The sequence below is a fragment of the Lactuca sativa genome, chromosome 5, assembly GCF_002870075.4.
Source record: "Lactuca sativa cultivar Salinas chromosome 5, Lsat_Salinas_v11, whole genome shotgun sequence".
Taxonomy (NCBI): Eukaryota; Viridiplantae; Streptophyta; class Magnoliopsida; order Asterales; family Asteraceae; genus Lactuca; species Lactuca sativa.
Window position 1 is genome coordinate 335,001,612 of NC_056627.2, and position 18,623 is coordinate 335,020,234.

General features: G+C 32.7%; 2 protein-coding genes across 2 annotated transcripts; both read right to left on the reverse strand.

Moving 5' to 3' along the window:
* Positions 1-10,834: 10,834 nt before the first annotated feature.
* LOC111921009 (uncharacterized) lies at positions 10,835-13,353 on the reverse strand. The gene is made up of 3 exons (XM_023916576.3): positions 13,010-13,353; positions 11,515-11,568; positions 10,835-11,194 (listed from the first exon to the last, which is right to left on the reverse strand). Exons 1-3 carry the CDS (start codon positions 13,304-13,306, stop codon positions 10,958-10,960), a joined length of 588 nt encoding a protein of 195 aa, XP_023772344.1. The 5' UTR covers positions 13,307-13,353; the 3' UTR covers positions 10,835-10,957.
* Positions 13,354-13,669: 316 nt separating this feature from the next.
* LOC111921010 (sorting nexin 1) lies at positions 13,670-16,541 on the reverse strand. The gene is made up of 11 exons (XM_023916577.3): positions 16,281-16,541; positions 16,050-16,193; positions 15,498-15,633; positions 15,253-15,386; positions 15,090-15,164; positions 14,838-14,997; positions 14,625-14,758; positions 14,447-14,515; positions 14,295-14,374; positions 14,152-14,212; positions 13,670-14,031 (listed from the first exon to the last, which is right to left on the reverse strand). The coding sequence occupies exons 1-11, from the start codon at positions 16,290-16,292 to the stop codon at positions 13,816-13,818; spliced, it is 1,221 nt and encodes a 406-aa protein (XP_023772345.1). The 5' UTR covers positions 16,293-16,541; the 3' UTR covers positions 13,670-13,815.
* Positions 16,542-18,623: the final 2,082 nt, after the last annotated feature.

The window sequence follows — 18,623 nt, forward strand, 5'->3', positions numbered from 1 at the left end:
TTTCTTGGTTCCACTTGAAGAAGAGCCATCAAGGGTCCTAGTAATGGTACCCTTCGAAGACCTCTTCCTCTTCTTCCCTCTACCTTTCCCGATTGCCAAGACAGGGGCGGAGTTTGGAGTAGGAGTAGGAGTGTTAACAACCGACTTACCTTTAAGACTTGTTTCTGTGGTCTTTAGGAGTACTTGAAGTTTGCTGAGTGTGACTTCTTCCTTATTCATGTGGTATGTCATGCGGAATTGATCATAACACGAGGGTAAGGAGTGCAAAGTGATATCTATTGCAAGCTCATTGGGGAAGTTTACATTAAGCTTCAGCAACCGATCCACATACCTTTGCATTTTCTGCATGTGGGCCGTGACGGATTCTCCGTCCTTCATCCTGGTTGTTATCATGGAGGAGATTATTTCATACCGCTCTTGACGAGCACTCTGATGGTATCTTTCCATCATATCTTGGTGCATCTCAAAAGGGTAGTAGTCCTCATAGGACTTCTGGAGTTCCGCTGTCATGGTGGCCATCATGATTCATGCCACTTTGGTGGCATATCTTTCATGAGTCCGGAAGTCAGCGATCTCCTGAGGAGTAGCAGTGGACTCATCGATCTCCTTCAGCTCCTTATCGAGGACATATTGTGACATCCCCATTTTTCACTGCCATAAAAGACCGATTTTTTTTGTTTATGCTTTATAAAAATCAGAGTACTTCTTTTCATAAAAATGTTGCGGAATTTGTTCCCAGAAAAACACGATAAATATGTTATCAAAACATTTTCGAAGAAATGTATTTTATTCAGTTTAAAACATTTGGGATGTCGTCGTCAATATAGAAACATAAGCATAAACAGAACTTACATTTATTTACACTAGTGATCTACATCTCTTTAATCTCTCAGTGTAATGTGACTTCATATCAACACCTGTGATATAAATAAACTGAGTGGGTCAGGTTGGGAAACCTGGTGAGTACATAGGGTTTTCAACCCACAATAATATAATTATTATGTTTAAACAATCAAACAATCAACCCAATTACCCATCCCCATTATCTTCTTTACTCTTAAGGATCTATCCTAAGAGTCATCTATCTTGCATTCGTTTATTCCGAAGTCCTTGCTTCCAGGGTTATAGGACTGGCACTAAATCCATAGCTGTCAATGCTCGTTTGTAAGGCACTAATTCCATAGCTGCTATAGTTTATTCATCGGGTACTAAATCCATAGTTACCAGTGTTTATCTAATAGGTACTAAGTTCATAGCTACCAATTCCTAACATGTACTAAGTCCATAGCTACCAGTGTTTAACTAATAGGTACTAAGTCCATAGCTACCAATTCCTAACAGGTACTAAATCCATAGCTACTAGTGTTAGTCCAATAGGCACTAAGTCCATAGTTGTCGATGTTATTTATTAGGCACTAAGTCTGTAGTTGTCTATGTTTACTCACATCATCTTTTATCTCTCATCATTCATCTACCCATGTCATACCCAACATATTTGTATATATAAAATACGTATATACAGTTTAAATCATTTAAAACATGTATAAAAACGTTCGTCCAGCATAGACAGCGAGTATTAAGATAATATGCACACATAGCACGTAGTTTATATAAAATACTTCATATCTATGTGTAATATGAAAGTAACTATGCACTCACCTGATTAGGTGGTGACTCGGCACTCAGATAGCACTTTGTTACTCTTAAAACAATTTCCTCGACAAAACCTAGTATCAATATCACTAGGGTTTAGTCTGACGTTAACTGCTACTAATTAATAGTGTAGCTATTATTATTATATAAGCGTTAAATAGCACTCAATATAACTCATAATAATAGCCCAAATAAATATTATAAGTACCTAATAACATTACTATATTACAACATAAGCTATACTAAAGATAGGTTAGGTACAGCTCACTTACAGCGGGTTTCCTTGGAAACCGGGCTTCGCCGGAGCAGAGTTTCTGAGCCGAAAGGCTCTTTTCTCGAGGCTTCAGGAGCCTCAGGGCTTCCTTCGGGTGCTAGGGGGTTTACCTAGACTTTAGGGGGGGTTGGGGCTTTAGAGAGAGAAACTAGAGAGAGAAAGAAGGGTTTGAAGGTATGAGGAAGTGAGGGAACCCGGCTCTATTGAGTAGAAGGACCTACTCGCCAAGTTGGGGCATGTAGCAGCCTTCTGGTGGTGCCACGTGTCCAATTCTGGTGGTGCCACGTCACCCCTATCGCGTATCAGCCTTCAAATTTAGAAAAATCATAACTCTCGCATACGAGCTCCGTTTTCAGTGTTCTTTTTTTCAACGCGTAGGTAAAAATCAATATCTACAACTTTCATTTAGACTACGTCGGCTAATTCTCGACTGATCTCACATTTAACAGTATGAGGCGTTTAGACTGTTAAATGACTGCGAAGAATTCGTAACTCCTTCATACGGACTCCATTTTCGTCTATCTTTTTACCGTTGAGTTCATATTAATGAGATCTTCAACTCTCAATTAGGTCACGTAATCCAAAAACCGCTCGAACTAAAAATCAAGTTTCAGGTCGTGCACTACTAAGCCAAATCTTAGAAAATTCATAACTTCCTCATACGAAGTTAGATTTTGGCGTTCTTTTATGGATGTTCTCGGTTTAACATATACTACAACTTGGTTTAGATCACTAAAGCTAAAAAGTCTTCTATCGTAAATTCACTATTTACGTCTCCTGGTGTCATGCTGGTTTTGCCGTAAAACTTCGACGGGTCATAACTTCTTCGTTATAACTCAGATTTCGGCGTTCTTTATATGTACGGAACCCTTGAGACATATTCTACATCTTGTTTAAGATTATTTATTCTAAATAATATTTTGTAGAAAAGTCGTTTTCGACCCCTATTATCTCTAAATTGAATAGCTCGGATCTACGGGCATTACACATATTCCTTGTCCCCGTCGCGAGTCACCATCCTGATGTTCCGGATCCAATCCATAAAGTTGGAACCATCAAAGATGACCCTCCCACATAGGTTCATGAGGGAAAAGGATCCGCTACGGTTTGAGCCAGAAGCAGTGTTGTTGGAAGACATCTGAAAAGAAGAGAACAAGTTTAGTTTAGATATAAAGATAGTCCTTAATAAAACACCCAAATATAATATTAAGGCTAGGATCCAATCACAATATATTATAACTTAGAAGAGGTATGCCATAATCTAAGCTATAACATATTTGAAAGGTAGGTGAATGACGATTCACCAATTTCCACCAAAAAACGAAATATAAACTATTAGGTTTATAATTGGTTCTTAGAAACTCCTAGATTCTTTTAAGATTCAATGAACTTTTCAAAGGAATGTTTCAATCTCGAGTGTGCCCTCTAAGTTTTGTGACTGGGATACCGAGGATCACAAAACGAGGTGTGAAGTAACCATGCAAATCATTTGGTACCCTTAATGTTTATCACTCAATCGATGTGTCGGTTAACCACACGCGCTCCACCGATACTATGATAAAGTTTAAGTCACCCTTTACCTACCTTGTTAAGTCCAGGTTAATGTGCCGGTTAACCATACACGCTCCACTAACGACTTAATCAAAGTGTAAAGTGTAATTTCATGGATTAGTACCTTATTCACATTTTCCTAAAGTAACTAAGATTGAGAATTTAATAAAATATTTAGTTACTTTATAATATTCATCATACTTTTTAATGAGAATTTATAAGTCCTTGTCCTACCCGTTCGGCTAACGACCCTCCACCGATCAAGGAAGCGGTGGGTAAAAGTGGACACCCATTAAGCTGCAATTTTATAGGCAGCAACCTTATACCCCCCTTATAGTTCGGCTTCATGAATGAGGCCTACTAACGGTAAGACGACTTACTCTTATATATATATATATATATATATATATATATATATATATATATATATATATATATATATAGAGAGAGAGAGAGAGAGTTAGGTTCATATATAACCCACAATTATTGTGTGAATGTATGACCAAATGTGGTCCATTCATTTCATAAGGGTAATTTAGTAATTTTTTTTGTTGAATTAACTATCTTTAAATTAAAATCTATAATCAATTCATTAAATAACCTAAAAACCTATAATTAAGGAATTTAAGCAATATTACATTAGAATTTATCTTCTATAACAACCATCGCCTATGGTTTATTCTATTTTCCTATTTTTCTTTCACACATCGACGAGATGCTAAGAACCGAAGGATGAACCGGTGAAGCACACATGACGTGAAGACTACAGACTGGAGACACACGAATGATGGCCTTAGTTCGACACACCTACCTCTATGGTCCATTTGATGGTTGTGGGGTACATGACTTGTCTAAACGCTATAGTCTTGTCGATCCACTTTGACCTGCAACTTAATTTATTGATTTGTATGTTTGTATCAATTTGGTTTTAAGGATTATTGGACATCTATGGTTGTGCCTCTTTTGTCTAATATGGTGAAGCTGCATTACCAACAGGTTTGTCCCTTCTTGTGTTTCTAACAATTTGATATTTGATTACAATATTTTGAATTCCAATTTAATGAACTAGTTCCATTTCTATTTTAATCTGCACTGCAAGAGGTCAGATTTTCTTTTTTTGTTTAAAATTCTTGAACCTGTCTTTTGGATTTTTGCCCTTAGGCTGGACAATCTAATTTTCCTAAGGAAAATATGAGCAAAATTTTCCTTTTGAAAGATAATTTTCCCTTTTGCAAATTAGTTAATCCATATTCTAATTAGCTAAATAGCAAGAAAAATTATAGTCCGTAAACTACGATTCTGTTAACAGTTAACATACATTCAAGTTAAATTGCAAACACACAAATTATATAACTCTGCTTATTTTAATGATTTGGCTAAAAATACTAATTAATGTATTATAAACATAATATCTTTTAGATAATTTGATATAGGGTATTCTTTAAGAATGGAATACCGAAACCAATCTACTTTTTAAGAATAAAAGGTTGAAAAAATGACAATTGGTTCAAGAATGTTACAGATTACGTTGGCTGGTCAAAGATTAACTAATATGATAAAAAGCGATGTAGATAGGAGGAAAATGTATAGTTTTTGTTTTTTTTAATTTAGCACAAAAAAGAATGTGTTATATATATATATATATATATATATATATATATATATATATATATATATATATATATATATATATATATATATATATATATTCTTCAAGAATGATGACAATTTCTTAAAGAATGTAGTATAGAAGGTTGTATATATTCTTCAAAATGTTGTATATATTCTTTTTTAATGTTATAAAAACGATTGTTTATGTTATAAGAATGGTTCTTATTTATTTTTGTAGCATGTATTCTTGATTATATTAAAAAAAAATGATATGTTACTGTCTAATATATGATTTATATTCTTTAAGAACGTTATTTTTCATAACATATTAGTATTTAAGAAAGAAAAAAAAATAAAAAATAAATAAAAATAAAAAAACTATTAAATGAAATTGTACGTATTCTTTAAGAACGAAGAATCAAAGTGTTCTAATAAAAAATTATTCTTTAAGAATAAGAACCACAATAATGGAAATTGAATTTTGGAAGCATTTTAAAAAATCTTAATTTATATTTTAAATTTTGAAAGTCGAAATTTGAATTTTATTAATTAATTGTACTTAGTTGCCTAAAATGTAGACAATTATCATTTATATCTCTTAATGAAATGTCATATTTTCCATTATAATTGAATAAGTGTAATAATGTAATAAACGCTAGTCTATAATAATATAACGCACCCTAAGATTTCATCCTTTCATTCTTTTAAATCTAATGGTCACAATATGGTCATACATTCACACAATACTTGTGATTCACATTTGATCCTAACCCTATATATATATATATATATATATATATATATATATATATATATATATATATATATATATATATATATATATATATATATATATATTATTAACTTATAATATTATAAAGTATAAGGGTTGATTTTTAACTTTTAAAAAACTAGGGGTTGGAACTAAAGTTTATTAAGTGACTTTACATGTTCCAAAACTTGAGGGTAAGTTTTGTAACTTTACAAAACCTTTCACATTCATAACCTATGAGTTATTAAAATGAAGATTCTTCATTTTATAACTTATGTGTTCTTTTAATGGCTTTTAACACAAAGATACTGTTGGTTATCCATAACTTGACTCCATTAAAACACATAAAGATCATGAATTAATCATATAAACAAGTAACTCCTATGATCTATCAAGAACTCATAAGAACATATGAACACATATAATCATGTAATTTTGATATTAGCCATTGTAAATGGATTAGAACAACCATTACACCACCTAAAATAAGTTTTATAACACTAAAACAGTTTATGGTAATGTTTCTAGTCCATTTCCAGCAGCACAAATCAAATTTATGCATTCTGCATGGCCAACTCGTCAAGTACACGAACTGAATCGTCGAGTTGATTGCATTTTCACTTGGACTAGAGTCCTCCCCATGGACTCGTCGAGTCACCTGTGCAGACAGCAAAAAAATTCGATTTTCAACACTATTTTGCATCAAGTATTCACAAACAAGTCTAGGCTCTTATACCACTGATGGGTTTTGAGCATTCTAACACCCCTAAGTGTACATGCAACCCTAGAAAACCTTGGATCTATGTTTGTCTAAAATACATGCAAAATATGATTTCCAAGGTTCATAAACCTATCTAGCATACATAGGGATCTTTTATTCTAAAAGTTGGCTAAAATTACATACCTTGTAGTTGATTTGATTCCTTGAAAACCTTGAGAGCCTAGCACCCCAAGTTGTGAATGGAATCAAGCTACGGCAAGGCGGTATATATATGCCTAGGGCATCAATCAAAGGGTTAAAAGGTAAGGAATGGATTTAGTTTTGATGATAGATCAAGCCCTTGTGTTTGTGTCTTGGATTGGTCCTAATTGTGAATGGAATCAAGCTACGGCAAGGCGGTATTGTTGATTTGGAACTCGTGTGTAGAGTCGCTTATTCGGAGAATTTGTTAGGTCACTTACCGTTTGGGTTAAATAATCTCAGAGTATAAGATTTGACCCTGTTACACAGCTCTCGTCCGAGACTAATCATTGCAGGAATGAGTCTTCAACTCGAAGAAAGCCCTAGGCTCTGATACCACTGATGGGCTATTAGGGTTACAACTATAATGCACTAAGCGGAAAAACATTTAAACAATTCAAATGATTAGGGCACATGCAACCTAATAGGATATGTGTCTTGCATATATAGCAACATACTATGAATACTAACCTACAAAATTTCTTGTGAACAAACTAATTCATAAGACAGGAAAACTAACCTTGAAGATTGTTATAGCAAACAATCTTGAAATCCTTCTTGAAAAACTCTTGGAAGCAAGCACCACAAGTGTCGTGCCTCTAATGGTTCACACCCAAACCCTAGCAACCAAGGAGCTTGAAGAGAGAAAGGAGAGAGGTGGAAATTTCAGCCCTAAGCCTCTAAAGGAATTTCATCGCCGGAATTCTAAGGCTAAGGGACTTTATATAGTTGAGGTAGCTTGGTGCCAAAACTAGGGTTTAAGGAGGAAACCATAATCCCTTTTCTTTATGACCAAGCAGCCCATTCCCATATTTCAAGGGGCTTTGACGAAATTCTTTGGGCTTTCCCAAGTGATTTTCGTTCACCTCGTCCAATGAGGTCCATTGTCTCCTTTCCTCAACTTTCAATAAATAACCAAACAGACCCTGCACTTTTAGTTAATTCAGTTAATCCTAAAATTAATTCCAATTAATTTCTGATCAATTATTAATTAAATAATACAATTTCCAATTAATATATTATTCTCATAATATATTAAAAAATTATTTATTTTGATTTCTAATTAATTTATTAACCATAAATTAATAAATCAATCTCTCTCTCTCTCTCTCTCTCTAAAAGTTATCATATTCAATTGCTAGGTTTGAGGACAACCGAAAAGGACTATGCTACCATCAATTCAAGTTTATACCAATTGTACTTATGGGCTTAGATGCCTAATCCAACATCAACCCAATCATACAAACATGCAAGAGTCACAAAGACAGCTAGCATCCTACATACACAATCCAATGAGGCGGTATTGGTGTCTTTAACCTACGAGTACAGTGAGAAGACTCACATGAACTACTCAACAGAAGCCTAACAGCTACCTCATCATCAGAAGAGCCAACCCAAGCTTCCTAAAACCAAACTGAGACCAACCCTTGGTCAAAGGCTCAATATTACTCAAGTTTGACCAAAAGTTAAACTGGTCAAAAATTCAACAGTCAAAGTAAGGTCAAACTGTCAATCAGCAGCCCTCCTTGGCCACGTCGTGGGCACTAAATGCCAAAATAGACGAAGATTCTTCAGTCTCCACACCATGGCAGCCTAAGGCCACGTCGTAGGGACTATTATGAACAACTCAAACGAGCTTAATGCATTTTCTTCTGATTTCAAGAGCTCTAAAGCTCAAATATGATTCATTCCAAGGTCTTAATGGATAAAGTTTCCAACTTTTTCCCTTGATTCATCCCAATAGGCCAAAACTTCTAACCCTGAGTCCTTAATAACATCATGACGCATGAGCTACCTATTAAGCTCTTAATCGACCAAGAAACCCCACCAAACTTTCTAGAAGACCTTCATACCCAAAATACACCATAAAAATATGTGCTTTATGGACATGCATGCCCAATGCATGTCCCACCCCAAAATACGTCAAATCTGAGGAAGAAAAAAGGCTAAAACTTTCACATTAGGCCAAATACACCAAGGAACACGATATCTGAAACATATAACCTCAAATGGACCTCAAGGATCCATAAAGTTGCCAACTTTATGGAATTTGTTTCTTCAACTCTTATAATCATGAAGAAAATGGACACAAACCCTAGATCTAGAAGCACAAACCAAAAAGCTAGAAACTTGAAAACTCACAAGGTCCAAAATATGCACAAGATGATGATGATGATGATGCTTGCTAGATTAATGTACCAAAACACCTTCTTCTACTTCAAGGCACCAATAATACCAAAATGGACCAAAACTCTTTAAAGGAGGCTAGGGTTTTGAGGCAAAGGGTTGGAGGCTGAGAATGATGCCCTAATCCTCTAGAAATGTTGTTTAAATATAGGAGGAAACCCTAAAATTTTAGGCTTGGTCCAGAATAGTTGACATGTTGTGGCCCTAATGTCACGCTATGGCGCTCATTAAAACATGTGTTCCATTTCTTCTATGCCACGTCGTGGGCATCCTTGAGCTACGTCGTGGCATCATAGTTTTTCCTAAAAACTTCATCTTTGCACCTTAATGAATATTAAGTTAAACCAATCTTGGAACACGGGTGTTACATCTTATATATCTTACCAATTGTACTAGACCCGACATTTCTTTCGCTGTAAACTCGCTAGCAAGGTTCAGTTCATCCCCAACAAAAAGACATTAGAATGGGATCAAGCATATTTTCTGATACCTTCGAGGAACTACTGATTTAGGGTTATTTTATCCTAATGATTCAAAATAAGGTTTGATTGGTTATATAGATGCAGGTTATTTATCTAATTCTCATAAAGCTATATCTCAAACTGTATATTTATTCATGAACAGAAGCACCACAGTTTCCTAGCACTCTCAAAAGCAAATATTAATCGCCACATCCTCAAATCATGCTGAAGTAATTGCACTAAATGAAGCTAGTAGAGAATGCACATGCTTAAGATCGATGAGACAACTCATTTTGTCTTCATGTGGACTAGATAAAGATAAATGTCCAACTTTAATTTATGAAGTTAACTCAGCATGTGTCACTCAAATGACATGTGTCACTCAAATGAAAGAATTATATATCAAGAGTGACACAACAAAACATATACCTCCAAAGTTTTTTGTGTACATTCAAGAGCTTATAAAAGATCAAAAGGCTAAGATAGAATATCTTCAATCCAGCAATAATGTAGCAGACCTCTTCACGAAAGCACTTCATACTGCAATCTTCAGAAAACATGTACATGGCATCAGAATGTGACATGTGCATAACATGTAACGTAACGGATTTCTAAATGAGGGGGAGTCAACTATATATTGCACTCTTTTTCCTTTTGTTAAATTTTTTTTCCCATTGTGTTTTTTGTAGCTAGGTTTCTAATAAGACAATATTTCAAGGTTGAACTCTGATTAAAAAAATTGTCATCCAATGGGAAGTGTTATAAAAATTACATCAAATTATTGAGTTAGGCACTGCATGTGGATGAATAATTTTCACCCCTTGAATAATTTCTTTCTTTTACCAATTGAATTACTATTTTGATGATGTATGAATAGTATGTTATGTAGTATAAATACTCATCAAATGTAAAGAGAAAAACATATCATCTTGAATACAATCTTTTAAGTGTTCAAAATTCCTCTCAAATCTCTTTTTTTATTATTTTATAATGTTTTAATTTCGTTTTGTTAGTTTTAAGTTTAATTACGTCAAATTTATTATATATATATATATATATATATATATATATATATATATATATATATAAAAGTCAAGTCAAGAACAAGACTTGTCCAAGACCAATTTAGTTTTGTCAATTTCCCCTCTGTTGGGGGCGTGATTTTCTACGTTTTTTCTCCCCTTATCATTCCCCCTTATTCTTTGAGTTAACTATTCTAATTTTACCTAACATTATACTTTTTAAATCAAAACGTACAACAAATGTGGTTTTAGGCTTAAAAAAATAGTATCGTAAATATAATTGTGTTCAACGTATCTATGCACGCACACACGTGGAAGTTTTCATAAAATAAGACTCGATGGTAACGTAACAACCAATTAAGTTAAGATAATGTATATCATACTTCATTTCTCTTATTTGGTCAACATAAAAAGACTTTGAAACTTTATCAAGAAAATAGTACTTCGAAAAGAATAAAAGTGATTTTAAAGTGTAGATGCTAATTCCACCGACTTTTTAAGTGCTGCAAGAAGGCTTTTCATGATTCTAGGCTCCCCTGGAGGCGACCGGTCTTTCATTGGCCCTTCTCTTATTGCTCTGAAAACCGGAGTTGAACCACCATTCGCTGGAATAACCAGACAGTCTATGTACACAGGGACCTCAGTCACTCCATCGCCAATTGTAATGAACCCAAGCCTTACCCCTCCTTCGATTTTGTCCACCTGTTTCACATACACAATACCTATACTTCAAATTTGAACTCAAATGGACCAAATTTCCTTATAAATGTTACAAATTTTATTGAAAATTTAAACTTCCATAATTTAAAAGAACTTTGGATTGAAGGCTTTTATCTGCCTATAGCTATTTGATATGCATTGATGTGATAAGAGGTTAGGTCTGACTCAGTCAGATTTAGACCATTTGATACCACAATAATATATAGTCTCTTATATGTTTGTTACTATAAGAAGTTGTTTCGACTTAATTATCAACTATCAAACAAACCATGAATTTAAAAAATTAAAGGTAGATGACTAACCTTTAGAGGCATAGGAAGTGGTAATTGGGCACCTTGGCACAAACTGTTCGCCCACTATCAACAAACAATTCAGACAATCTTGAGATCGAAGGTTTTGTAAATATTCCAAGAGATTTATATGTCATTTATCCCTATCAATTATATTTATTTTTGTAGGCTGTTTTAATTAATTTAATAAGGTTGTAATTCTATTTTCGTGCTTTTTACATCGTATACATCAAATGGATACTGTTTGAGGAAATAAAATGATGTTATGATAACCAATTTGATGATGTCATTTTTACACAAATAATTTCAATTATATCATTACTTGTGAATAAGTCTAAGTTGATTTGTAATTTTGTCAAAAGAGTAAACCATTGCTTGTCGATGAAGGTAGTGATTTGGCCGATGTTACTTATGAATACGTTGATTCATTGTTTCCAACGAGTCATGTATAAAAACTAAAACTAAAATTAAAACGGGTCCAACAAGTTAAAAGTCAACCAAAATGTGTAAATTTGCTTAATGTATACAACTATTATATTTAATTGTATACAACTATTATATTTAAATTATTTAAAAATTTAATTATGATATATTGGTATAGTTTCAAATAGTTTGCCTACAAATTCTATAAAAGGATTTGTTTCCCGCATCAATGTTCGATTCTATTCTGTAGCCTTGGCAAACGAGGACAGCATTTTTCCTTTGTTTAACTCTAAACCATGTCGAATGCTGTTTTATATGAATTATAGACTATTTAAAATAAAAAATGAATTTTTTTTATGTAACGTAATTTTGGGGAATACAATTTCTGACCATTCAAAAAATAAATACTTAGTCATGTGTGAAATGTATTTCCTAAAGTAAAATCTCTCATTTCGTAATAGACGAGATAACGACGTTGAATCATCCTAATAGATTAAAGAGGAAAAACAAAGTACTGTCTTTTGGTAATTATTTATATACCACAATGAATAGGTAAATAATTTTAAAAAAGACAATGGACAGGTACAAAACTCTATAAAAAAAATAAATAAAATGGTTGAGCAAGAGGATTATTTAAAATTTAACTTAAAATTGATAAACTTTTATATAAAATAGTTGGAAAACTCGGTTAAATAAAACTAAAAATATATAAAATAGAAAATAAAAGTTTATTTTTTATAAAAATAACATATAAATTTTAAAAAATTAAAGTTGACAAAGTGACATTTGATTTGAAAAAACAAAACGTTAAAAACCGTAAAAATAGATGGTGTTATAATTTCCACCGCATGTCATGTTAATTTTCAATTCCAACTTGGTATGACAACTAATAACTCTAAGCGATAAAATGGTTAACTTAAAATAAAACTGAAAAATAGTAGTATATGATAGAGTAGAGTGTTATCTAAAACAAAAAATTATAGAATGTTAAAATCAAAAAACACTGATAAATTAATGTCGTGATCTTTTAGTTTTTAGATATTTATTGGTTTCGACGCATACTTAAGTTTTCTATAATACGTACCTGGAAGAGCAAGGTTTCAAATCTGTCGATATCAATATTCATAGGCAGTTTCATCGTCCCCAAAGACACTCCTTCTTCATCACCTCCAACCGGAGTAATGTTGCCGTTCGCCGGAGAAGCTCGAGCAACAGCACCACCGGAAAATTCACGGGTTAAAATCAGTCTGGAGGCCCGATTTTTGTTACTTTCCGATAACTGAAATCGAGAACCAACCAGCAGATCCGAAGAAAATGGAAGCTTCGGGGTAACGACTCCTCTCAATTGCAGGAAGAGCTGCCTGCTACATACTGTAGCCATGGCCGGTGAAAATAGGATATGGTTTGCTTCGTCCCCCCACAACCACTAAGGGTATAGATAATTGATAGAGTGATTTACATATATTGTCCTTCAACTACCACATCTATGATATTTCAGTCCCTTAACTTTTAACCCATCTTGATTTTGTTTTAAATATTGAAAATTACGTGTAAAGTTATCTTCCATAAGTTAATCACTTTGTTGCAATTGGTTATCTTATTTATACGTTATGCATTAAAACTTGTACATCCTACATTGCTGATATATATATATATATATATATATATATATATATATATATATATATATATATATATATATATATATATATATATATATATATATATATATATATTTAGAAACTAAACAACAATTTTTTTTTTATAAAAAGGTAGCCAAAATATAAGAAACAAGTAAGATTTGAAAGATGTGAGATATTAAGATACAGACAGTGAAAGCAAACAAACAGAATGAGCAAACACTCAAAAAGTGTGTTGGTGTTGGTGTTGTTATGAGGAAGAGAGAGTGAGAGCATCAAGTTTTGGAATGAGACTTCGCCAAGCATCAGCAATACCATTTGCTAAACGCGCTTGTCCTTTTGCAAATTCATGAAAAGCCAATCCCATGTCTTGTGTTTTCTCATCTTGGAAACGAATGATTTCTTCATTCATTAGCTTTACTATTGTCTCAAATCTTCTCGTTGCTTCTTCTCCATCAGCTTTCAACTACATATGTTTAATACAGACATGACTTAATCTGGTAAGCTATATATCAGTGTTTTTTTTTTTTTTTACTTGATACAGAAAGAACAACTTAATACGAATATAACCATACTAATTACTAACCTCCTCGTATTCATGCTCTGCATCCAACATCTTTTCGGATCGAGTTAGCCTCAATTTGTTGCTGAAACAACAATTTTATAATCATACATTGCTATTTCTTGAATTTATCTTATAATCAAAATATAGAATAATGGAAATCATACAGATCAATTTCTTTTAGCTTTATTGTCTCGCTCAATTCACATTGTTGTCTGAAAGCATTAGCCCTCTCTCCTATGGTCCCCTGAAACAAGAAAAATTCAAAAAATATATAAAAATAAAGGTCAATCACAAGCTTTTAAAATTCAAAACTTACCTTGATGGATTGCACTGCACGAACGTAATCTTTCAATGGCTCTTCAAAATTCATTAAAAGATGGTGGGCCTTCACAATGACATGAAAAGTAATCATCAATAATTTTTCAGATACTATTGACTTTTATTTTGTTATAAATTTTTTAATGTAGATATCTAAAAAAGAAATAGAAACTAACTTCTCTTTGCAGTTTGATTGATAGCATCTCTGATTTTGCTCCAAGCTCAGAGAAAGCAGTCCCAAGAGCATCACCTTCACAAGCACCAAGGAGTTTGATTGCCTTACCAAAATCTGATAGAGATTGCCCCAACTCTGTAACAATATCACACAAATTGTGTTAAAAAGACATGAATGCCCTTCCCATCCTCATTATCAAAGATTAAATAAATACCTCTGTGTCTCTTTACTAGACGATATGCATGCTTCTGGGCTTCAGCTAAGTGATCTTCAAGCTCAAATATATATCGTTTTAATTTCTCATACTCTGGATTTGTTTCTTCAACTGGTTTTTCTTTCCCAAGAACTACATCACTCACTTTAGATTGAACATCCTGTAACATCCATAGCATGATCTTAAATTATCTGAAAGATTATGCATAAGTAAAATACTTTCAGTTGCTTTCAATTCAATGTTATGTGTTACCCTGAATATCTGCATTAAATCAGCCGGCTTCCTCTTGAAGATTCCAGTATCTTGTGACCTTGCTCTTTCCATTGTCTGCAAAACACCCAACATGTTATAAAGATCAAATTACATGCATGAAAGTAAGAGAATTGAAATATATATTGACATATTGTATAGATACCTGTTCATCAGCCTGCAAGAAGGTTTGAAGGTCCTCACTGTGTTGAAGTTCATGATGTAATGCAATCCTATTGACAAAGGAATCCAATGCTTGACGCCTCATCTCTATGAATTCAGCACTGAATCTGAACTTCTCTGCATTTGTGAGGTCATAGTTAGTAATCAGAAAGCCTTTTTTTCATATTTAAAGTGAATAATATCGAATAAGCACCACAAATAAAGTAAAGGGAAAGACTGATATCTTACCTACAGTGCTCTTTTCTGGAAGTGGAGGAATGAAGATGCCTTTGTACTTCTTAAAGAGACAATCTCTTAACCAAACAAAATCAGTATAACGTCTAATAACAATCTTTTCTGGGCCTTGATAGTCTGGAAAGTTAGTCTGCAAAACATGCATTTGAATGAAATAAGAGTGATACTGTTGTTTTGATGAATCAATACAAAGTTATAATGGATGGCGTCTGAATATGTTCAATGTTATTGCAATTCAGGATTTCTAGCTAGTAGCTTCATCAACTAATGACTTTTAGAGGTCTTTGTTTTCTGTACTGGTTTTTGAAGTTGAATTGAGAAACTAGCTCATGACCTAAAAGTTCAGGTTTAAAGAGACATTGACTCAATGGAAACACCCAAGTTATGAATTCAGTTCGGCAATAGGTTATCTAAACTAATCATTACATGAATTGGAATGAAATCTATCCCCGGTCAAATTACAACTAGCGATCAATATGTCAATAGTTGCAATACAGGAATGAAAATGTAAATTTCAACAAAATTCAAAAGAGATCGTGAAATTACCTTGGTGATGACCTTATAGGAGATATAAGCTTGAACTCCATTGCCCATTTTAGCAGGATCAGTTACAGATACTGACAGAAACGGTGGTTGCGAAGATGGGGATCTAGGGCTCTGTAAACCCCCTCCTCCTGTATGACTTCTTTGCTGCATGTTTGTCGAAATTCAATCCAATTAGAAAGTGAACTCATAGAGATTAATTAGATACGGGTATCATTTGAAGATTGTAGTTACCGTTGTGATCATGATTTTTGTTGCAATCGGATGTCAGTGGTAGAGATTTGGTCTGAAACTGAGCGAATTCGTCCAGAGTAGAGAATCCGATCGCTATGATAAGGAAGAGTACGGCTATGTTGCTTCAACCCTGATTATGATCGTTAAACATTTGCTGTAACTCGCAAGTTCTTAGACAAAATCGATGAAAGTCGCAAGGTTTCTCTTTCTAATTTTTAAGATAAATATGGGGTTTCGTGTGATTTTGATTTTTTTTCAGATTAAAACAGTTGGATTCTTCAAGGGCGTGTATGTGATTGTTTATCTAAAATTTTCTTAATATTTTTTATTAAAATCATTTAAAAAGCTAAATTAAGAAGTGTTGGGGATAAATTAACTTATATCTTATTACTTTATAACAATTTTTGTGAAAGTATTTATTAAAATAAGTTATAATACTTTATAACAATTTTTGTGAAAGTATTTAGATTAAAATAAGTTATAAGCAATAGAAGCTTTTTAAAAGTAGGATATTTAGCTTGTCTCTCCATCACAATAAGTTAGATTTTTAATGTTTCTGATCCAAACATCTAAATTTAGCTTATAGTGATTGGAATAACTAATAAGCTATAAGTTTTTTCTTTTTTTTTTATCCAAACACTCTCTAAATATTATGAAGTTTGAACTTATAAGAAAAATAATTAAATTATTAAAATTAAATTGTTTTTTTTTCTTTTAAATTTAAACAAATAGTTTAGATAAATATACAAAGAAAAATAATGAGGCTTTAATTTAGAATTTTTGAAATTAGAAATAAAGTCAATTAATAAAATTAATTTGTATGCATTTATTATTATATTTATTACATTTAGATATTATGTGGAATTTAATAAAATTGAAAAAACCATAAAATGACATGTGGAAAAAATAAATGAAAATGTGACATGTGGCAAAAAAATATTTTTATTTATTAGAATAGACTAGGTGTGAGACCCGTAAGTTAAACATGAAATGATTAAATGTATTTATTGCAATTTATTATTATATTTATTACATTTAATGCATTACATATATAAATAGAAGTATTGTGTGGGTTTTTAAATTTAAAAAAAAAAAATCAAAATTTGATATGTGAATATTATTTATTTCTAAAATACCATAAAAATGACAAATGTCAAAACTTATGAGAGATTGACATATGGTAAAAAAAATTGTTTATTAGAATGGACTAGGTGTGAGACTTGTAAGTTAAACATGAAAGGATGAAACGTATTTATTGCAATTTAGTATCATATTTATTACATTTAATGCATTATATATATATAATAAATATAAGTATTATGGGGTTTTTAAATTTAAAAAAAAAAATCAGAATTTGATATGTGAATATTATTTATTTCAAAAATACCATAAAATGACAAGTGTCAAAACTCATGAAAGATTGACATATGGAAGTGGGATGGTTGATTAATGGATTGGAATGTCGTTATCTGTGGCAAGGGTTATGCCCTTTCAGTTTTTCCGAGTTCGGAGAAGGAGTGAACAGGCTCGTAATTGTTGGATTAGGTGTCTAAGTTCATAACTATTCCTGGATTGTACTTGACCCGATTGGCATGGTCCATTTGGGTTATATGGCATTGCAACACTTAGATAGACTAAATGAGAGAAATGACACTTAAGGTTTATTAATATATTGTAAGTTCTAATATATTAATAATATTATTTAATTAGTATTGATCAAAGAATTAATTTGGAATTAATTAAGTGATCAAAAAGACACTAATTAAATATATGGGGTTGATTGTGTAAATCATCTATTCTTGTATAGTGGGCTAATGATCCATGGTTTATATGAATTGGGCTAAAACCCATAAGGTGCTCCATGGATAGTCCATGGAGGTTACAAACTCATGGATCATGGAATATGAAAAGCCATGCACATTAGGGTTTACATGGAGTAACCCTACATGTGGCACACTAAATAAGAAGCTCCAAGGCAAGCAAAATCGGCCACTAAGTGTAGAAAAAGAGGGCTAGCCGATTTTGAGTGATAAGTATCTTCTCTCAAGGTTATTCCAAGTGTTGTGGTGTTGTGTGAGACATTTGAGGCATCACACTTGAGGTGCTAGACTCACAAGGTTCTCAAGGAATCCAAGCAACAAGAAAGATATGTTTTCTTACTAGCTTTTATGATTCAAGTTCCCCATGTCATGCTAGATAGGTTAAGAACCTTGGAAAGCAAATTTGCATGTATCTTAGTAAAACATAGATCTAACGTTTATAGGATTGCATGTACACCTTAGGAGTGTTAGGTGCTGTTTGTTTTTTCGAAACAAAAATTCATGAAGTCTGCGGACCACCTCT

Excerpts from the sequence above, each read along its gene's own strand:
- LOC111921009 (XM_023916576.3), bottom strand. The coding sequence starts at position 13,306 with ATGGCTACAGTATGTAGCAGGCAGCTCTTCCTGCAATTGAGAGGAGTC. Across the intron at positions 11,569-13,009 it reads TTGAAACCTTGCTCTTCCAG|TGGGCGAACAGTTTGTGCCA; the intron begins GTACGTATTATA and ends GTTTGTTGATAG. Across the intron at positions 11,195-11,514 it reads CACTTCCTATGCCTCTAAAG|GTGGACAAAATCGAAGGAGG; the intron begins GTTAGTCATCTA and ends TATGTGAAACAG.
- LOC111921010 (XM_023916577.3), bottom strand. Across the intron at positions 14,516-14,624 it reads CAATCAAACTGCAAAGAGAA|GCCCACCATCTTTTAATGAA; the intron begins GTTAGTTTCTAT and ends GTCATTGTGAAG. Across the intron at positions 14,032-14,151 it reads CAGAGCATGAATACGAGGAG|TTGAAAGCTGATGGAGAAGA; the intron begins GTTAGTAATTAG and ends AAACATATGTAG.